Source organism: Carlito syrichta, unplaced genomic scaffold, assembly GCF_000164805.1.
Source record: "Carlito syrichta isolate Samal-C Ts95f unplaced genomic scaffold, Tarsius_syrichta-2.0.1 Scaffold309642, whole genome shotgun sequence".
Lineage (NCBI taxonomy): Eukaryota > Metazoa > Chordata > Mammalia > Primates > Tarsiidae > Carlito > Carlito syrichta.
This window is the reverse complement of record NW_007253738.1, coordinates 451,781-475,234: the sequence shown is the minus strand read 5'-3', so window position 1 is coordinate 475,234 and position 23,454 is coordinate 451,781. Positions and strand designations below refer to the sequence as shown.

The 23,454-nt window shown below is 39.8% G+C and overlaps 1 protein-coding gene across 1 annotated transcript in view; it reads right to left on the bottom strand.

Annotated features, from left to right (window-relative positions):
* The window catches only part of WDR27 (WD repeat domain 27), a 181,434-nt gene that overhangs the window by 75,508 nt on the left and 82,472 nt on the right, over positions 1–23,454 (bottom strand). The window contains exon 20 of the mRNA XM_008067492.1: positions 4,718–4,816. Within this exon, the coding sequence (XP_008065683.1) occupies positions 4,718–4,816 (99 nt within the window). The remainder of the gene's footprint in view (positions 1–4,717; positions 4,817–23,454) is intronic.

The following is a 23,454-nucleotide window of genomic DNA, read 5'->3' as shown; positions in this document are numbered from 1 at the left end:
CTTCCGACCTCCAGAACCATAGGAGAATTAATCGATTGTCTTACCTGCAGTTTGCAGTTGATTTGTTACTGTGGTAAGGGGAAGCTAATACACAGATTCAAAAAAAATTAAAGATTCCAGCTTTCCAAAGCAGCAGAGCATTTTTAGGGAGGAAATGTGGATCATGTTGAAGTTTTTAAGCGGATAAGCGCTCTGACTGTGAAGGTGTAATGTGGTCCTTGGACACAGTATCTCATGCAACATCAGGTGAAAGGCCAGTATTCAGGTTCACTTCTTCATCCTCCTTTATCCACAGCCACAACTTAGACCACAGTTTGGGATGTTAAGAAAAATGGAGTGGGTTAACGTTCCAGATCATTCTTTTGTGAATTTGAAATCCAGGAGCTATGGCCAGAGTCTGTGAAGGGTTTGGGAACTCACCCTAGATTTGGAATGAATGGCAAGTCTATGTAGACATTTTTATTTCAATTTCAAAAAGAACTTTTAGATAAATATTTAAACGCAGATGGCAAAAGCAATGCACTTTATCTTACTACAAATGTCTGAAGCACTTCACAGGCCTCACATGCTCAAGTTGGGGGTAGAAGGCACACAGGTTTTGAAGTCATAAAGGTGCTGGTACAAACTGTGACCATGTATGAAACTTTGGCTTCCTCTGTTAGGTCCCAACATTCTCACCTGAGACACGTCTACACTCATGTCTGCAACAAGGCTGGTGACAGGAGTGGGATAATGTGAGGAGAGCCTCTCCCGGCCCTTGCCTTGGGAGATGCTCAACAGCAACCGTGGTTATTGTTTCACATGACATCATGTGGTCCCAAGTGACCTTGCAGGAGACACAGGACAGATGTTCTAAGTGACCGAGCAGCTTAAGACTTCCATGGCCCAACCCATGCCCGTTTTATAGAAGAATAAGGATTGGCAAGAGTTGCCATGGGTGCCACTCTGCTCCAAGTCCCTCCCATCAGGCCTTGTCATGAGCATCCGAGACCTGCAACAACAATCCTATTCCGTCTCCAAGTTGGCTTAGTCCTCCAGAGTCTCTCCTCCTGATTTCAAGGACTACTGAGGAGGCCATGTAAGTGGCACCAGGTACATTTCCATAATTCTTTCTCCACCAGGCAATAAATACACAAGTGGTCAACAGTGAACTGGCCATTCCAACAGTGAACTGGTAAAACTGCTACTACATGTGTCAGACACCAGTCTGCAATGACCAGCTTTGCATCTCACCAAGAAGGACCTGCCCACATTGTAGATAGAGGGCCTACCCTCAATAAGGCTGTGATGTGGAGACACTGGTAAAGAGCCTTTAAAAACCTATCAAACTAGCAACACACAGTCCACTGTCAAGAAACATTAACATTGTGGAGGTACACATTTATTTATCATAAGATAAATTATTTAATCAAATCTACACAGAGACAGAGAGAGAGAAAGAATATCACCAGAAACCCCTCAGACGTTGGTGGCTCTGGACCTGCTCTATAAAGTTCTGACCGGTTGATCATAATATGTAGAGAAAGCAACAACCACAAGTGGGGCCTGCACAGCATGACACTGCTGAACGCTCAGCCTCACACTCACCTCCTTTCCAGCTCTGGCTGTCAGACAAGGACAACGCTGCTGGTACCCACAGCATGGGGTACCATACCTCCACACATACCTCGGGCCAGGCTTGTTCAAACATTTCCATTGTGGATGTGCTGTCACATCATACATGAAGTTAACTATCCTTAAGAGAAGCCTGTCGATTTTGCCTTCAAAACTGCAGTGCTCCATGTCCTACTAAAGGAACCAGCATATCAAACACAGTCTTAACCCAAGTCCACCTATGCCTCACATAAGAACTGAATTTGCAGAAGGTTGAGGCGGAAGGATCACAGGAGCCCAGCAGGTCGAGGCTGCGGTGGCCGGGAGCGGCCACTGCACTCCAGTCTGGGCGACAGAGTGAGACTCCAACTCAAAAAAAAGAAATTTATTTGTTAGTCCATGGTACTAACTTTAAAGAGAAGCTCTCCTTTTTCATTAAATGTGGGATAAGCTTCAAAGGTCACTGTTTTTACTAAAACTCAAGCTATTTTTTTCTTGCACAAATGCTCTTTGGATTGTTGCAAGCCTTCTGTTAATTTCCACAGTTTTAAGAATGTTGATTTTGACAATCTGGGAATGTTCTTATTGCATTTATAGAGGAGATTTTCAGAGGTTCTATCCCACTTCACAAGTGCTGCCTTACCGTGTTTATTTTTAACAGAGACTTTTCCTGCCTGTGGCTGTTCCCAGCCTTAATTTTACTCAATTTAACAATGTGGTGACAACTGTCCCTTCAATAACTACCAATATTGTCCAAACCTGAGAAAATAAAAGTGACTGGAAAACATACTTTAAAAGTTACTGTAGGTCATGATAAGTAAATATCTCAATACTGTGTAGTTGTTTAATATGCAATGTAGTTATTTGACACTGTCTAGTTTTTTAATATACGATGCTGAGAGACAGAGGAAAGGCCTATAGGGTGATATATGCACAAAAAAGTAGACTCAGAAAAGAAATTTTTAAAAATTAATAAGGAACCAACAATTATACTTATCTGTGAATGTAAAAGTCATCAGATGTTAGATGTTTTCTGGTCCATGGCAGGACAAGATGGAAAACATGTAAATACAGAGTTCTGAACATGTTACTATTATTGTTTTAATGCACCCATTCATTCAATAAACAGAATTTTATGAAGCACGTACTCTGCTTCAAATAATACAGCAGGTGCAGCAGCCAGCCGTCCATGTGGCCCCGATCCTCAACTCTTGGTAGTGTGCACAGCTAACCAGCCTCCTCCCATATTAGCTAGAGATGATCTGGGCAGTCATCAGACGTTTAGGAAATGATGGAGAGTGACTTTGAAGGCTCAGCCAAAGACACTGCATCCTTTCACTCCCTCGCTCTCTCTTACCATTTGCTCTGAATCACCCTTGAAGCCACCAGCCACATGGTGAAGTCACTCCTGTAGCCCTGCAGAGAGGCCCATGCGGCAAGAACTGAAGGCCTCTTTCCACAGCCAGCGCACCTTCCCAACCACGTGTACCACAGTGGAATGGGGCTCTAGCCAGCATCTTTCTCAGTTCACAAGTTCTTATTTCATATCATTTATTACTATGTCATTCACTGGTGAATCAAATTCTTTCTCATTCACTGTGTCAGGCATTCATGCTCACACCACCACCTACATCGGAGACCAGGGCACCAGCCACGGTGTGTCCTGGTTCTGAAGAGCCTCCTGGCTTACGAGCAGCATGCGGGAACACTGGTCTTCACTGCCTCCTCTTCAAGGCCCTTCATCAAGAAACAAGGTTCACAACAAGTACAATGTGCTCCTTTTCCTCCCTTTCTTTCATTTATTCATTAAATAATCTCAGCAAGAAGAGAGCCCATACAACTTTTTTCTAATTGAAAATTTTCAAGTATTCAGAAAATGTTATCCACTCATTCATGCCAAAAGACATTCTGATGCAAAACACTGAATTTTCAAAACAACTGGCATCTTCTTCCACCTATAAGTCACTATGAAACACCCTGCAACATATCTCACTGGGTCTCACTATCATCTTTTCTTCTAATTTCTTTCATTTCTGACCACCCCATATCTCACCAGCAAGATGGTCAAAGGATTAAAGACAGAATACAACTCCAAACAATACACTAAATTTCAGAATAGAAGAGGCACAGCATTAACAAGAAAAGCAGGTGTCCAACAGTACACGTAGCCTCGTCACTGAAATACATGAAGCACCATGAGGTAACCTCTCAGGGTTGCTTGCAATAGGGAAGGAAACTACACACCCAATGCCCACCTGCAGTGGACTGAACAGGCGCTCTGGTCCACAGCAAGACAAGATGTGCTCATTCATGTATCAATACTCAGTGTACACTGTAGGCAGTGTGTGCGCCAGGCAACATGACATGCCTGGACTGTAGCAGCACCTTGTTTATTGGGAATGAGCCGGTGAACAGGCACATCAGTGCTGCTCCCCTTGGCCACACACATCAGGCCAGAGCACATGCCCACACATAAAAACTGTCCTCTGAATCAAAGCTTCAATCTTAGAGAGATAAAATCCAATGTATAATACCAAATACTCGGGTTCAATTAATATTTAATACTTTCAATCTCCTACATTTCCATAATACCATTCATTTTCTGTATAATTGATTTGCAATTGTTATTTTCTTTTCATCTTTTCTCCTAATTAAAAGTTACTTTAAGTTTTGTGGTCCTTTTCTATATTCAAATTCTTTTCATAAGGATTTTCAGAATCTTGTTTTCATCTGCACTGGTGCTTGCTTTCTTGCTTGAATTTTAACCATAGTGTTCATCTTTGTGCTACACATTTGTCCATGGATATTCTCATATATTTCTCTATTTCAGTCTCTATTTGTCCATGGATATTCTCATATATTTCTCTATTTTTGTTATTCATGCATAGGCACTGAATAACAAATACATTAATTACAAAAGACATTTTTCTAGGTTTCTCTTTCTCCCCAGTAAGGGTTGATCCCCTAAGTTCTTCTCCCCGCACTCAGGGAACACTGGCATGAAAATTTACATATTATAAAATTTCACCAAAATTAAGTCTGACAGACACAAAAATATGATGTAAGATTTGTGCACAGTAGAAAATTCCTCCCTTCCCCCTCCCAACCACTCATCAGGCTGTACCTGGGGCACTGAGGGGTTGAAGGCCACTTGGGTGACGGTGTCTGTGTGCCCTGCCAGTCGGTGAGAAAAGGTGCTTGAGCCCACTTCATACACGTAAGCCTGGGAGACAAGATGAACAGGTGCTGCGTTAGTTCAGGACCAGAAGTCCACTCTATGTCACCCTAGCAAAGGACTGTCTAACTGTCTACAGCTGATCATGGGGCGGCTACAAATGACAGGCTGCCACCCAGGTGCAGAATCTGTGCAAGTTCACAAAACAGACATCTTCTCCTCACATCACATTCTCCACTTCCTAACAGAAGCCTGCTAACACCTGTAAACTGTTTTAAATACATGCACATATCTGATAACTAACTTTTAAGGAAGGAGCACAGATTCTGTAATTCGACCTTACCTGAAGTCTCAAATTGAGTAAAAAAAGAAAAAGAAATTATGTCATATAGCCCTTGCCCATAATGCTGAGGGAGAATTATAATACTATACTTTGTTTCCTACTAATCAGCTGAGAATTTAAGCCACTAAGCACTTATATTTTTATAACTGTTAATCAGTAATTTCCCCTCTAATGATATTACTATGTACTCTGGATTGCCATCCAGAACTGCCCTCAGATCCTGTATTTAGGGACAGCACCTGCTGCCAGAGCCCATTGTGATGGGATCTGAAAGATGAGATCGTCATTAAGTAACCAAGTGTGCCAGTGAGTATTTTCTAAAAGTCTACTGGGGATAAGGATGAATACCACACTGCAGCAGGAGGAAGATATCAAAGGTGATAACTTTTCCCACAAAAACACTTCTTTTAACAATAAATTGCATTGTGTATATTTGAGCTTTAAAACATGATGTTATGAGATACATACAGATACATAGATACAGACAGTACAGTAGTTACTGTAATAAAGCAGATTAACATATCCAGCATCTCACACAGTTACTTTTATTTGCGCAGCAGTTCAAATCTACTAATTTAACAAACATCTCTAACACAGTTTCATTAACCTTGGTCCTCATGCAGGGGTAGTAGTGCCTTAGATCTCTTGACTTGTTCACTCCACATATCTGCTATTTTGTATGTTTTAACTGATATCTGCCCTTCCTCTCCTCTCCTCCACCCACGTTAACCACTGTTGCATACTCTATCTCTGTGTGTTTGAACTCGTTTAAAAACACATATTCCACATATACGTGACATCACATGATACTTTTCTTTCTGCATCTAGCTCATTTTACTCAGCACATCAACCCCAGGTCCATCCATGCCGTGGTAAATGGCAGGATGTCTTTTTCAAAGACCAAAGAATGTTTGATTGTGTGTGTGTGATGTTCATGTGTGCATGTGTGTGTGTGTGTGTGTGTGTGTGTGTGCGCGCGCGCATACACCATATTTTCTCAGTCATTTTTTCACTGATTGGCATTTAGGTCGTTTCCGTATTTTGGCTGTTGTGAGTAGTGCTGCAAGGAACATGAAAGCACAGATGTCTTTGCAGGCTGGTAGCTTCATCTCCTTGGGTGTCTTAGACACCCAGAAGGATGGCTGGGTCACAGTGTAGTTCCAGTTTTAATATTTTTAGAAACCTTCACAGTTTCCGTAATGGTTTTATCAATCTACATTCCCACCTACAGTGTACAAGGGTTCTCCTTTCTCCACACTCTTGCTAACACTTGTGATCTCTTATCTATTTGATAATAGCCGTCATAGCAGGTGTGAGGTAACATTTCAGTGGTTTTAACTTGCATTTCCTTTATGATGAGTGAAGTTGAGCACCTTTTAATAGAGCGATGGTCACTTTTATGTCTTCTTTGGAGAAATGTGTATTCATGTTCTTCGTTTATTTTTTAAATCAGGTTATTTGGTCTTCTGCTCTTGAGTTGTATGAGTTCTTTATACATTTTGAATATTAACCCCTTATCGGATATGTGGGTTGCAATTATTTTTCCCAGCCATACATTGCCTTTTCATTTAAGAAACACAAAATTATAAGTAATATGCTTAATTTTAAATTACATTACAAATTTATGATGATCAAAACAGTATAGTGCTGGTATAAAACCAGAAACATAGACAAAGAAAACAGAATAGAGAGCTCAGAGATAAATCCAAACATATATAGACCACTAATTTTCAGTAAGGGAATATAGAGGAAACAATGAGGGAAAGATAATCTCTTTAATAAATGGTGTTGGGGAAAGATGATTTCCACATGCAAAAGAATGAAATTGTACCCTTATCTTACACCACACACAAAACTCAACTCAGAATGGATGAAACACACAAGTGTTAAGATCTAAAACCATAAAACTCCTAGAAGACAGTATGGGGGGAGAAAGCTACTCAATAACTGTCTTGGCAATAATATTTTGAGTATCACACCAAACGTTCAGGCTACAAAACAAAAATAAATAAACAGGACTACATTAAACTAAAAAGCATCTGCATAGCAAAGGAAATAGTAAACAAAAGAAGCTGCTTTATTATAAGAATGAGTCTCAAACTAAGACCTTCCCAATGATTTTGCCAATGGCTAAACAGTGGTTTTTGAAGCCTACACATTGATTTTGATGTTTATCTGACCCTTGAACAACAAGGTGGTCACGGGCCTGGACCCCTTTCACCCATGTATAACTTCTGACCCCCCCAAAAAATATTTAATAGCCTAGTGTTGACCAGAAACCTCACCAATAACACAAATAACTAACACATATTTCATATGTTATATATATTATATTTTATAGTCTTACAATAAAGCAAGCTAGGAAAAAGAAAATGTTGTCAAGAAAATCATAAAGAAAAGATACAGAAACAAAGAACTTAATACCTCATGCTCTCACTCATAAGTGGGACCTGAATGATGGTTGCATTAGCACAAGGGAGGGATCGGCAGTCACTGGGCACTGCTGGGGGGGGGAGGAGGACAGGGGCATATTACAACACAAAGGGTACCTGGACCACTACCAGGAGTGAAAAAGTCATTAAAGTATATACAAAAAAGGAAAAAGAAAGAAAATCACAAGGAAGAGAAAATATATTTACTCTTATTAAGTGGCAGTGGATCATTAAAAAAGGTCTTAATCCTCATTGTCTTGTGTTGAGTAGGCTATGGAAAAGGAAGACAAGGAAGAGTTGGTCTTATAGCCTCAAGGGTGGCAGAGACAGAATAGGTAGAGGAGATGAAAGTGAAGTCAGGGAGGCAGGCACACCCTGTGTAACTGGATGGAAGTACATAATAGTTTCTGACTTTTTGCCTTTCCATTTCTCTAAAACATGTTCCTATGTGACACCAATTCTTCTTCTACCATTTGCTTTAGTTTCAGTGCCCAGATCACACAAGGGTCCATGCCATGACAAGTCACGAGCAGTCTTGAATGATCGAAACCCTTCTGCCAGATTGTCTAACAGAAGTCTGTTTCCTGGCACTGCTTCTTGTCTTCTTCCTTATCATCTGGCACTGATGCAGAAGCGTTCCTCTCCATCAAGTCACATGCTGTTAATTCTTCTAGTATGGTGATGTCTGTTAGCTCTTGCACTTCTCCAAGATCCATATCTTGACATTTTCAGCCTCCCCCTTTCTGCCTTATCCACAATCCCTTCCATGATTTCTTTGACTGGTTCTGTCGTAAGTCTTGTGGAGTCCTACACAATATCTGGTCAAAGTTCTCCTGCAAGAATTTATTGTTTGGGGCTTGATGGCCTTCATGGCTTGATGGCATTTTCTGTAACAACTATGGTTATCTCCAATGATGTAATACTGCCAGACTTTCATAATTTTTTTCTATCGAGGTTCTCTTCCACAGTGCTGATAATTCTTCCTCCCAGAGGAACAAGTGGAATGAGCCTTAAAGGTCCTTATTACCCCGATCTAGATACTGGATTACAGTCTCTTGGCAAGTAGACCACATCTGTACCTGTGTTGTTGAATTCATGGGGTTCTAGGTGAACAAGGGCATTGTCTAATATTAAAAGAACGGTAAAAGGCAGCCCCTTACTGGTAAGATAATTCTTTTTTTTTTTTTCTTTTGAGTTGGAGTCTCACTCTGTCACCCAGACTGGAGTGCAGTGGCCGCTTCTGGCCACCGCAGCCTCGACCTGCTGGGCTCCGGCAACCCTTCCGCCTCAGCCTTCCACATAGCTGGAACTACAGGTGCGCGCTACCAAACCTGGCTAATTTTCTTTTGATTTATTGTAGAAATGAGGTCTTGCTGCCCAGGCGGGTCTCGAATCCACGGGCTCAGGCAATCTACTCACCTCAGCCTCCCAAAGGCACGGGATTACAGGCTGAGCCACCGAGCCCAGCTGGTAAGGTAATTCTTGTCTTCAGGAACAAAGCATTCATGGAACCAAACCAGAAAAGAATCTCATTGTCCAGGCCTTCTTGTTGTATAACCAAAAGACTAGCAGTTAGTGTTTATCTTTTCTTTTTTTTTTGAATCAGAGTCTCACTCTGTTGCCCAGGCTGGAGTGCAGTGACATGCTCATGGCCACCCCAGCATTGACCTGCTGGGCTCAGGTGATCCTTCCACCTCAGTCTTCCAAGTAGCCAGAACAACAGGCGTGTGCTACCACACCTGGCTAATTTTTTGATTTATCGTAGAGACAAGGTCTTGCCCAGTTGCCTGGGCTGGTCTTGAACCTGCGGGCTCAGGCAATCCACTCACCTTGGCCTCCCAAAATTATGGGACTACAGGCTTAGCCACCAAGCCCAGCCTCTTCAAGGCTCAGGGACCAGCAGCTTGACAGATAAGGTGGTCCTAAGCATGAACTCAACTGCATTTGCACAAAACTGTGGAGTTAGCTCATTCCTTCCTGCCTGAACTCCTGATCCTCACATCTCTTTCTTAATAATAAAGGTCCTTCATGGCATTTGTTTCCTCCAGAATAGGGCACCTTTGTCTGCACTGACAACCTTTTTTGCAGATGTTCTTTCTCCTCAATGGTTTTCTTAATGGTGTCTGGGAACTAGTCTGCTGCCTCTTGGTCTCCCATTAGCTTGTCAATTTTAAAGCCAAATCCCTTTTTAAAATTATCAAACCATCTTTGGCTGATGCTAACTTTTCCAGCTTTAGGTCCTTTGCCTTCCTTTTGCTTTGAGGTGTCATATAATGACTCTGCTTTTTCCTGAACCATATCAGAGTCTATAGGTACACCTTTCTTATAGCAATCCTGCACCCACATAAAAGCTGCATTTTCAACAAAACATGAAAAGGCATTTCAACAAAAGTGCACGGTTTTTACACCTGCTGCGTAGCTGCTGTGATGGCTTCATACACTTCCTCTTCTTCTTTCACAATAGTTCTTATAGTGGATTCATTTACTTTGAAGTGGTAGGAGACCACAGCTGCAGACTTCGTCTACGGTACACATCTAGCAAGTCAACTTTTTCTTATAATGTTATGACTTTTCTCTGATTCTTGGGAGTACTTCCAGCATCACTTACTGGCACTTCTGCGTGGGCCCCATGCTATTATTAAAGGTTTGTGGTATTGTACTAAACACAATGAAATGTAGACAAGAACCACACCAGATCACCTCTTATTGTGATACACAATTTACTGGAGGGAAGAGCTGCTCATGCAGAGATGTTGAGCATCACATGGTGTTTTAAATGGATGAAACACTTGAGCTCACCACAATAAGAGGTGGTTACAAACTTGTTACAGTAGCAGAGTATGTAGTGCAGTTATAATTTGATATTCCCTCTTCATATTTCTCTTGACTGCAAATGACATCATGTGCAGTCTGTGTGTTATAAATTTTAACTTTTATAACAAATATGGATATATTTTATGGTAGCAAATGATAAAATAAACTAGTATCAACACATATTTTATGCATTCATGACATACCTTTTTCTAATTTTTTGGATATTTTTAGACTACATTGTTTGAGAGTTTTTTTTTAATTGTCGCAAATCTCCAAAAAATTGTTCAATATGTTTATTGAAAAAAGTCCGCATATAAGTGGACGCATGCATTTCAGAAATAAAATGCCTGTATTTTATTTTCTGCTAGCCCAAGCACATGTTTATTTAAAAAGTGTACATTTCTAAAACTCTAAAAGTTCTTGTGACGTGGAGCCTGAGAATGTGCATTCCTAAGAGGTCCACAGATCAGGTTGATGCTGCTGGTTCAGGGAACCCCATTTTGAGAAGCACCAGGCTAGGGTTACCATAACATTTGCACAATGTGTCACTATTTACAAAACACTTCATGACCGTTATGTAAACCACTTATAATAACTGACCAAGGAGCAGCCATTTAAAATTATTCATATTGGGCAACCCCTTCAGGTCCCCTCCCACTGTGGAACTTTTTCTGTTTTCTCATCTTACAAATAAATAAATAAAATTATTCATATCTCTATGTTTTTATTGTGGAAACTCTGATGTGTGGAGAGAAAGTTACTAGCACAACCACTATGTGCTGGTGCTGAAATTCTTAACTGTTGTTTTTTTTCCTAAATTGCTGCTGTCTGTTGTACTTGGCTGCCAAAGACGACACTTATTCACACATGACCCAGGGCATCCTTAAAGTCCCTTTAATCTCACAGGTGTTAAAAACTATGTTTACTTAATTCTGTTTTTTTCTTCAGGACTAAATATCAGAGGGTTTTTCAGGTTTCAAGATTTTCCTTTTGTCTGTGATTCAGATTAAAAGTATAGAAAAATTACAATGATGATATATCTCTTCCATCACTTCCAATCACAAAGCATCAAGGCTAATAAGACAGCATATGCCAATGAAGCGCTTTTTGCCAGGTACTTGAATAAGAATTTTACATAAATTTTCTCATGCAATTGTCTCTGCAGCCCTGTGAAGAAAACACTATTATTGCCCCTACTCTGTATATAAGGAAGGCATGACTGAGAGTTAGGCAACTTTCCGAGGTCCCCTCACTGCAGGACTATGGAAGCAGGCTCTGATCCAAGTTGAGTGCACAGTCTGAGCGCCTCAGCAGCAGGTCCTGCTTGCCTCCTTTGGCCTTGAGCTCACACTGGGGTTCAAGTTGCTCCTTCACTGTGGCTTGTCGACTGTCACACTAAAGGCAGTTTTGTGTGTGGGTGTGTGTGCTGGACTCTTGCTACTATGTTCATACCATGGCATGACCACTTGGGAAACCTGCTGGTCAGTCTCCTGTACAGTTCAACAGACACCAACCAAGGACCCAGCAGTCCTACTTCTTGGTATCTTCCCAAAGGAAATGAGACGTGTCCATGCAAAGACTTGTACAGAAATGGTCACAGCAGCTTTAATCCTAAAAGTTAAGCACACAACTACTTCATGGTTCACATGTACATACAATTATAATTGAAGAATGTGAGGAATGTATTGCAAATCATTACACAAGCCCAACCCACATCCCTCTAAACCCTGGGTTACTGCAGGCAAAAGAAACAGAGCTGTCATCGCTGTGACATCGCCATGATGAAGTTCAGAGGCGCCAAAGCCCACCAGAATCTTCCTGAAGTGATACCATGGTCTGAGAAGCAGATGCCTGGAGAAATAACTCACTCCATTCAATGAGCTCTGCTCAAGGTGCCAGCCAGGTCTGCAGATGATGACCAGGTGCTATCATCTTCAAGAATCAAGAAATGGGCGAGATCAGAGATCACCTAATAGCCACATGACTTGGGAACCAAGGGAGCATCTGAAACCACGATCATGGGTAGAGTTTCAACAGAGGTGAGAAGAAAAAGAAAGGTCAAGGGAGAAGTGACACAGGCACAGCGAGAGCCACAAGTAACAGGGACAGATTCAGAAGCACGAGATAGCAGCGAAGGTGCCACCAGCAGTTAGGCTGATGCTGGTAACTTCTGAGAAAGCAGTTGCAATCTCGCATGTGGCAGAAATCCACAAGCCAGTCAACAACAAGTGGATGTCTTCAGCTGGTGAGTTTAGACTCCAGGGAACTCACTCATAGGTTAACAGGGAGGAGGTTGAGAATGGAGGAGTGAGAGGGAGTTTCCAATTCAACAGCATCTGGGCAAGTCAGAAGGAGATGGATAGGAGGCCCAGAAAGCCTTGGCCTACAGAACGGGGGACCAAGGAATGAGAACAGGAGCAGATAGGCAGGTGCCAAGGTTCAGGGGCTCAGAGTGGTGAAGCTCAGTGATCAGAATGCAGCATCTGAGGCTTGAGGTTTGTTTTATCCATCAGCTCCTATTACATAAATATCTCTTGTTAAAAACCCCTTCCCGAGATTTAACTGGCTTTTATTTGCATGAAATCTCAAAATATACATATTATGATAGGAAGCTAGGTGAGAAATGGATTTTTGTTTCCTATTTTTAAAAAAATTAAAAAAAAAAAAGAAATTACATGAAATGCACTTTTGGCCAAGAAAGATTTGGGAATACATGAATGTTCTAACCATTATAACTTTAAACATGAGGCAGCATTTCAAAGCCCCAAATACCAGAAATATTTTATTAGATATGCAGGTTTCACAAGCTATAGTCCCACATAGTGTCAATAATCCCAAAAGGACAATGAGTCCCTCGTATAATGTCAGGGACAGTGACAAATGACTCTGCCAGTGATTCAATTCAATTACAATCCATGCGCCAAAGAAAGAGTTTTAACTAGAGGTAATAATTTCATTCATGAAGTACGTTCTCTCCAACAAAGAAAAATGGGCTGTAGCTAAACAGAATTAAGAAACAAATGAAGCAGAAATGAAACCTGTGTAAGTCACTTTTATGCCCAACAGAGTAAGGAGGCCTGGGAAGAGAGGCAAGGAAAAGGAAGCAGTATTTTTTGGGCAACAGATGAGGATGTGGCACAAATCTGCTGGAATAACACTTTACTGCTCAAAAGCATTTTCACAAAAATTGTAAGGGACTGGCTGTACTCCTGGGGAAGAGAAGTGTTCTGGAAACAGCACCAGTCGCCCATCATGACTGTTGTGTAATTCCGTTGAACCATGTACGTGAGGATGAGGTTTCTCTAATGTTTCTGTCACAGAGTTCTTAATATGTGTCCTGTATTTCCCTTCAGCCGAGTCATCCCCACAGGAGAAAAGGGACAATGAACTGCAAACAGAAGTGAATTCTCCACTTCTGAAACTTCACAAGAGGAGTAATATTTTCCATAGGGGAATAAACGATCATACTATGCTCATTTATTTTGCTTTTCAGAATAAGTCCAGAAATGTCATTTTCTCAGTACTGTGCACGTCTTTAGATCACTGAATTGTTAGTTCACAGAATTCTCAGAAGACCAAAATGTTCAAAATTTAAAACAGAGCTATTCTGGAAAATCACACTAAGACAAAAACAGTGCCCTACTTCCAGCGAGAAGTCAAGCCTCTGTTAGAAAATTTCTCATTGTCGATGTCGAGTCACTTGGCTACCCACCAATAAATGAACAGCTGGCTGCTAATGGCATTGCCCTGCCCTTTTCTCTGGCACCTCCTCTTGCAAAGACACAGCAGAATAGAACACCGGTGTGGTGCTGTCCTGTGGTCTAACCAGCAGACATTACATACTAAGGTAGCAGTCATTTTTAAAGGCTTTGAAAGAATATGCCACTGTATGTATAAATGTCTTTATCCATTCTTTTGTTGATGGATATTTAGGTTGAATCCAAGTCTTGGCTGTTGTGGATAGTGTTGTAATAAACATGGGAGTGCAGGTATCTCTTTGAAACCCTGATTTCTTTTGGATAAATATCCAGGAGTGAGAATGCTGGAATATATTGTAGCTTCAGCTTTTTTTATTTTTTGAGGAATAGCCACACCATTTTTCACAGTGGCTGCACATTCCACATTCATATCATCTGTGTACAGAGTTCCCTTTCTCCACATCCCCACCAGCACTTATCATCTCCTGTCTTTTTGATAACAGCCTTCCTTACAAGTATGAGGTGGCATCTCATTATGGTTTAGATTTGCATTTCCCTGGTGATTGGTAGTGTTGAGCACCTTTCCATATATATACCTATTGGCTGCTCATATGTTTTCTGTGGAGAAATTCTATTCAGCTGCCTTTGGACCATCAATCTTTATCTGATAGTTTCATCTTCTACTAATGCTATTTGCCTAAATCAGTTGCTTCATCTGAGATTGCAAGAGAGTAATTTCCTAATTCTGCCATTCATCATCCCACTTGTCTGGAATACTCTAAAGAAGAACTTTCCCTCATCAAGCAGGGTATTTGGTTTACTTGAAATACAATCTAAACAGAAAGACAAGACAAATGTTTAATGCTTTTCCTTCGTAAGGCATGTCTCTGAGTAAGGAACTGGTGTCCTAGATACCTCCAAATGGGGACCAAGAAGGTTTTGTTTTATGTGTTTGTTTTTAGCTATGGCTTTTTGAGTATTATTTTTAAATAGTGAGGGTTTAGTTAGACAATGTTTTAAAATCAATTGCAGTCATTATTCCTTGGATGCCTCAGTGCCCTCTCTTTGGCCAACAGCCTTGGTGTTCCCTCCTATGGCCTTGTTATATGACTCCATGACTCTGACTTCTTTTCTTTCTGGCACAAGATGTCCCTGGTTCATCTTGCAAACTGTCTGCCCCAGACCTGGAGCCAGCTAGTCACCAGGGAGTGTTGGCTCCTATTAGTAGAAACGGCATTCAGAGGTTACAAAAGGAATACCAAGGCTGATGGCTGGAATGCTGCAATTCCAAGCATCCTCTGCACCAGAGCTAGGACATGCTGGCCTGCCTGTGTATCTACACACCAATTCCACACGGTTTCAATCTGAAAGACTCTCCCATGTGTTTTATTTAGTAACTGGTAGAGCAAGTCCCCATGATAATGCTCCATTCTTCCAGGATGTCATAACAATTGTCACAATATCCTAACAATTGTTTATTCTCCCAAGTAGCTTTAAAATCAGTGTAGCTGATTATAAAATCTTACTGGTATTCTTGTAGGGACAGTGTTAAACTCACACTACCTAAACTGCCTTCTTTATGAGCATGAAATCTTCCTATCCAAGAACAAGTTAAAATTTTTCATTTGTTCAAGTATACATTGCAGGGGAAAAAATTAAGTTTTCTTAGTACTGATTTTGCAGAGCTCTTATTGAGTTAATGCAGTTTATCCTTTTTGAGGTTGTCCTAAATGAGCTCTTCCATTACACTTTTCAGAGATTACTGTTTGTGTTTGTGTAGACTACTGAATCCCATATATCAGTTTAAATATGACTACTAAAAATACTTCACTTATTTTATTGTTTGTACTGGTTATTAATTTTCTTGGGTTTCCCAGATACGCAACCTTCTCATCTATGAATAGATAGTTTTAAGGGTTCTTTTCCAATGATGATGTCTGTAAGGTCTCTTGTCTAATTTCAAAGGTAAATGCCTACAATGCCCTGTAAAAGGTGGTGGAATTAATGAGCATTCTTGCTTTGTTCCCAATCACAAAATGCCTCTACAGTTTTCCCAGTAGGAGGCTAGCTTTTGGGCTGAGATAAACATTTTATCATTTGAAAGAAGTGTTCACAGATTCCTCTTTTACTGGCTGTTTTACTAGAAATGAATCTAAAATTGTGCTGAAATGGTTTCTCTGCACCTATGAAGATGGTTACATGAATTTTTTTTACATCAGCTAATGCTATGGTGGGTTTATTAATGGTTTTCATGAGAGTGAATCATCCTTGCATTCTATAAATAAACCTCCCTTGGGCATGATAAATTATCATTATGGTGCTATCTGATTCAACTCATTCCTATTTCATTTAAGATCTCTGAATTGATATTCATAAGTAAAATGTAACTTTTTCTGAAATTTTATCAGGTTTTCATAGAACTTGTATTTGCCTCACAATCTATCTATGCTTGGAAACTGTTAAGTATCACTGAGACTATTCAATCTTAAAGAGTCTGGGAAAATCCCCTAGAAATCAACAGAAGCTAGTGATTTTTCACAAAAGCGCTCTAAGAAGATTTTCTCTATTTCTTCTATGAAAACTAGCTTGTTTAATTTCTTTTTTCTTTGGGGTAAGTTTTTATAAACTATGTTTCCTATTAAAATAATTTACAGGACTTATCCTTTTTACGGAGGCTCTCATACCTATCTGCACAAATTAGGAAAAGCAGTCTCATGATTTTCAAAAGTTCTTCTGCTCCATATTTATTCTTATTTCTTATTAATTATATATGAAGCTTTCTCTATTTTTAAACAATTTGGTTAGCTAAGGTTTTTTTTTTTAAACTATTATTACTTTTTTAGAGACAGGGTATCTCTTGCTCTGTCACCCAAGCTGTAGTACATGTCCAGCTAATTTTTTTTATTTTTACTGTTGTATTTTGGTAGAGAAGGGGTCTCACCCAGCCTGGGCTCAAACTCCTGGCCTCAAGCGATCCTCCTGCCTTGACCTCCCAAAGTGCTGGGATTACAGACATAAGCCACCATGCCCAGCCTGTTGTTTATGTTTTTAAACAACAAATATTAGCTCTACTGATTTTGTTTTCTCACTGATTTTCTGTTTCTATTTCTATCAATTCAATTCTTCTGATTTACTCTGTTGTTCCTTTTCTGGCTTTTTAGTTAAATAACTAGCTTATTTTTTCCTTTTTATTTGTATGATTCAGGTATTTGGGGCTACAAGTTTCCCTACTAACATAGTTTTATTGGTATCCCAGAAACACTGATATATTATGTTAGAAACAGCATTATTTTCAAGAAATTCTACAATTTCATATCTTGCTTTACCTCTTTAAACCAAGAGTTGACAAACGGACAGAATTTTATTACCTAGATGGTTTTTATCTTATTACCAATTCATAGTTTGATTGCATTACAGTGAGAGAATGCTGACTTTTGTTTTTATTTTCATTTATGGAGTTGTTCTCTGTGGACTTACATATGGTTACTGAAAGGGTTTAGTCTTTTTGCCTCAGCATAACCATTAGAAAGCATTTAGACATTCTACTGCAAAACAAGCAGCAGCCTAACTCATCCCTCCTTGGCAAATCTCCATCAGATACAAGACCAGGACAGCCCAACCTTTCAATTCATGGTTTAGCATAATAATCTCTAGTAAACTTTTAGGTTCCTTGTCAAGGCCAAAGATCAAAGATCACCCTTTGGCTGGCCAAAATCATAAAAGTAATAATACGACCACCTTTGGTCAAGAAGTTTGTGAGTTGCAAATGTCTGAGTTTGTGAATTGAAAAAAGTCTAACAAGTCTCTTGTAGAAAAACCCACCCCAGGGCTAATCAGCCCTTTGTGCCCTACGTGACACAAATAAACCCCACCATAGCAGCAATCATGTGACTAACCCACCCATCTGCCTGCTGTTCATGACTCGACATCAGTACCTGCGCTTGCCTGCCCCTTTGTGATGAAGTGGAGCAGGTTACCACCCAATCAGTTTAATGATCTTCCCCTATCTAGGGGAGTGGTTAAAAAGGACTCAACCACAAGCAACCAGCAGCCACTGCCTTGCTAGACTCTGGCATGGGCCATGTGCTCTTTGAGCTATGGCTGTCACCATGCTTCTTGGCTTTGGCCCCCTTCCCCACCTTGGTGAGATAAATCTTCTCTCTCCCTTCTCTAATTTATTTTTAAATAAACTTTTCTTTTTTTAACCTCTTTGTGTATTGCAATTCTTCGTATTTACTCGGATCTCTGAGTTGCCAGCGTGGCACCTCTGGCTTGCTGGCTCCAGTGGTGCTAGGCCTCTCCTCTCTCTCCATCCATCCACCCTCCCTCATCCTATCTGGACCCTGACAGTTACTATTCATGTATATTTGATATGCATTTGAAGAGAAGGCACCTTCCTTATTAGCAGACAAACACTGTTATAAATATCTATAAGATAATGTGTTGTTTATGGAATGTAGGTTTCTTTAAGCTTATCATTTCTGTACACTTGACCTATCCAGGACTGAGAGGGATAAGTTAAGGTATCCATTATTAACATGTGGCTGTTTATTATTTTGTTACTTACAGTTTCTGCTTCGTGAGATTTATTTTTATTTTTATTTTTTTTGAGTTGGAGTCTCACTCTGTCTCCCAGATTGGAGTGCAGTGGCCGCTCCTGGCCACCGCAGCGTCGACCTGCTGGGTTCCGGTGATACTTCCGCCTCAGCCTTCCAAGTAGCCGGAATTACAGGCGTGCGCTACCACGCCCGGCTGATTTTTTTGATTTATTGTAGAGATGAGTTCTCGCCAAGTTGCCCAGGCGCGTCTCGAACCTGCGGGCTCAGGCAATCCACTCATCTGAGCCTCCCAAAATTTCCATTGTGAATTTTAGCCTTTGGCATTATAAGGTATCTTTGCCTCATTAATTTTGTTTGAATGATGCTTTGTGTGATAACAGGATCATATAATCTGCTTTGTTTTTATTTTCATTTGCCTGGTCTATATTTGCCCACCTCTTGTTTTTACCCTTTCTGAATCACTTTGGTTTAGGGCATTTCCTATATTCAACATGGATTCAGAGTTTTAAAAATTTTCTTCTTATTAAAATCCAATCTGAGAGTTGTTTCTTTTTCCTACTTAAACATTGATATAATTGATGTTTGGTTCTGTTTCATCACATTGCTTTATTTTTAATTATATTTAATGTACAACATCAACAGAGAGAGTTCTTCACTTTATGGCTATTTTACTTCTCTTGTTGAGATATCAATCTTGGCACTTCAAAATGAATTCTTATTCTAGTAGTCTTTTATTAAAATATTTATATAACACTCTTAGTACACACTTCTCTTAAAGTTTCCTACTGTGTCAGTAGCAAGATTTTTCCATCTCTCCACTTCCTCTACCATCCAATGTTAGTCATTAGAATTATCTTAATATTTATACTCTTAAATACATTTAAGAGTTTTCAATTTTGTTGTCAGCTTTAACTGATATCTTCTTACTCGAAATTAATATCTACAAGAAATAAAGGAACTTATTCTACTTTTTAGTTATACTCTCCCTTCTCAATTTTTGCATTATTAAACTATGACAGACAAAAACATCATCAAAGTATTTTAGTACCCTCATCTCCATTTTTAATCTTATATAGTTAAACATATTCACTGCTCACCTTGAAACTTTGCTGAAGTTTCTTCAATATCATCTTGATTTTCTCTAACTTTTTTCTTCAATATACCTCCAGGGAACACTGTCCAGATGGTTCCAGAATATTCATAATAGATATTGTGTCCCATTTTACACTCAAAGAAAAAAAATTAGCTAGATATAAATTTTTTATTTTTTTTTTTGAGTTGGAGTCTTACTCCGTCGCCCAGACTGGAGTGCAGTGGCCACTCCCGGACACTGCAGCCTCGACCTGCTGGGCTCTGGCGATCCTTCCGACTCAGCCTTCCAAGTAGCTGGAACTAGAGGCGCGTGCTACCACGCCCGGCTGATTTTTGATTTATTGTAGAGATGAGGTCTCGCCAAGTTGCCCAGGCGGGTCGCGAACCCGCGGGCTCAGGCAATCCACTCACCTCAGCCTCTCAAGGCGTGGGATTACAGGCCGAGCCAACTGAGCTCGGCTGATATAAATAATTTAACTCACATTTTCTTTTGGAGTATGTTAAATGTGTTCCTCCTAATATTTTTTTTAACATAAAATTCTGGTTTACAGAAGCCTAATACACTCTGATAATCCTTCCCCTGTAAGTATGTCAGCATTGTACATGGATCCACAGAGACATTTTGTTGTTGTTGTTGTTAATATTATAGTCAAACAGATTTACTAAGCTGCTTCTTTGTGGATCAGTCTGGGTCAATTTTTCCAGGTGTTATTATAATATACAGATTTAGGTAATTTTTTTGCAATATCAGCAAAAGTATTTTTTTTTTTTTTTTTGAAATTTACAATTTTAAATATTAGTTCTATGTAATTGCTTTAAAAAAAAATTCTTCAGGTATTCCAATAACATGTATGTTGAACCTCTTTTGCCAAAATCCTATACTGACTCTTTCATGTTGAATGCTTTTTAATCATTTTCTTTAAGTATCATTTCCTTTATTTACCTTACTCCTTTGTATCCTCTTTTCCCCTACTGTGTTCTCTAGGGGATCTACTTCCTATCGCATTCCTTTTCATCTGACCTTTATTTCTGAAATGTTCTTCTAATGCTTTCCTAACTTTCATCATTTCTTACTTTACATACTCCTATTTGCTTTCAATTTCTGAACTCTTCTGTTTCTACTTTAGTTGTGACATTTTATGTGTTTTCTTAGTTTCTTTTAGCTAATTTGTAAATATATTACTTATCACCTGTTTAAAAAAAAAAACATTTTTCTGGTGTAGTCTCTGTGAGAATACTTTTGGTTCATCGTCATCTTTTTGTATTATAAAAAGAATTGTCATATGCAGTAGTTGTATGACACAGTGGAACAGAAAATAGGATTCATAGAAGAAATAAAAAGAGAAGAAAGTAGACGGGATAGGCAAGTTGGAGGCATACTGTGAAAGTCTCATATGCCACACAAATGATCTTTGTCTACACTGTATGTGATATTAGAGAATCAGCAGAATATTCAAAACAGAAAAGTGTCATAATCAGCAATAATTTGTTTGCTTTCCAGTCATTTAGATAAGTTTGTTAAAGTTTTTTATTTTGATTGACGATATCTCTTTTTCTTCTTAGAGCTATGTAACTTTTGCTTTATATATTTTCAAACTATGTTATTTGGTACATTCAGATTTAGAACTATGACATTCTCTATGCAGACTGTCATCTTTTATCCTTATTAAAAGTCCTCATTTTTCTAGTAATGGGTTAAGCCTTAGAGTCTACTTTAGGTAAGTATTGTCATATCAGCTTCATTTCCCATCCTTCTACTTTGACATTTCTGTCTTTACACCCTTAATTTCAATTATTACATCTTGCAGTTCTAGAAGTTTCCAATTATATGATGAAATTCTCCATTCTTATAGCTATGGTCTCCAATTTGCTCTGATTTCCTTGAATATGTTAATCATCGTTATTTTTAAATCCTTGTCTGCTAAGTCCAATATCTGGATCTCCATGGTGCTGTTTCTATTTTTTTTCCTGGTTCTTGGCTGTATCTCTTCATGCACTCGTAACCTTTTGCCTGAATGTTGGATACTGTGTGTAAAAATCTCCTGAGGTTTCAAATTATATTATTGTACTCCAGAAGTGGAGCCACCAGTGCAGAAAAGACTTCTTGACTTTAAATCACAACTAGGTAGACTCAAGGCTGGACTGTGGCTGGGGTGAGCTTCATCAACTCCTAGTCTACCCAGGGATGAGCAGAGGTGTTCACTGGAAACTCCCACTCCACCAACAGGTACTGAACTCTGAGGCCTGTGAGACTGCTGAAACTCCATTCTGCTCACTAAAGGCTTCTTGCTGAGCTTATCAGTTCCTTGCCCTGCTCAGCTCTGGAATTCAATAGGATGTGCTCAGAGGAAAACTGGCAGTATTGGGCATGGCACTTGACCCCCCCCCATTGCCCAAATCTTTGGATTTTTGTTTCTCCATCCCGACAATTATCAACAAAAGCTGCCAATTTTTATGCACAGCCTCACCTTTTACACCCCCCCACACACACACAGAGACCCAGCTCATCCCTCTGTGTGGCCTTTGGCTGAATGAAAAATACCTTCAGAGAAAAAGTAGCTGCTGCATGCGTCTCTAATCCTAGTTACCTTTAAACTGACTTCTGGTGGGGTTTTTTGTTTTATTTTGGGGGGTATTACTAATAGTAGTAGTTCTGACAGGGACATTAGTCAGTTTCCATCTACACCATCACAGCCAGTGTTGGGCCTGAATTTGAAAAAGATAACCTTGGCAACAATGAAGAAAAAGAGAATTGCTGGTCATGGAGACCAGTTGCTACTTATCAGGCAGGAGATCATGCAGATCTGGATAATTAAATAATGAGAAAGGAGAGGGGATATTCCCTGACTGAACTGTAGAGCAGGAGAACTGCAGAGGCAGGTGGAGGAGCCTGATAAACAATGTCGAACATCAAGTGTGAAGTTAGGAGTATAAGCGTAACTTGCAGAGATAAAGGCCAGGATGTAGATCATCTCTGAAGGACGGGTAGTAAATAAGATAGCCATAAAGAGTGGCGGCATGACTAAAGGAGACAGCAGGGAGCAGAATTCTGGGTAGCCTCAGCGGTCAAATGAGGATAGAGCAAGAAAACCTATGAGGAAACAGGAAGGAAGGGACTTATGGTGCAGGAGGGAAAGGAGAAGTGAAGGTTCCTACAAGGGCCAGAGAAACACAGAGTGGGAAGGAGGAAAGCCTTGATGGCTGCAGCAGTCATGAATCCCACAACGGGTCTAAGATGTGACAGCCCAGAGATCACAAGAGAAGTAGGCAGCTGAGGGTCCAGCAGGAGAAAACCAAGTGAGGCTGATGCTGTGTTCCCTATGTACAGTAAGTACTTCCAGGTAGAGTTAAACAGCCACTAAGCGGTCACTTACACCCTTGTCATCATACCTCCATAAAATGTCTTCACTTAAAACAATAGTAAGAATTTTGCCATAAAAAAAACCTACCCTGTTTTGTCACTGAAGCTGCTACAATGCTTACTGCCATATCTTTATTCTAAAATAAATTTTAGGAAATTGCTAGAACTTATCAGTTCATGTTGTTTATAACTCACATATTACTCAGATTAAACATTATTATATTTGTCATTACAGGCAACTAAATAGGAATTTTACCAGCAAAATATAAATTTTTTAAAAACAACTTAGAACTGAGGAAATGATTTCAAAAATACCCAGGCCGGACGCAGTGGCTCACGCCTATAATCCCAGCACTTTGGGAGGCCAAGGTGAGAGGATTTCCTGAG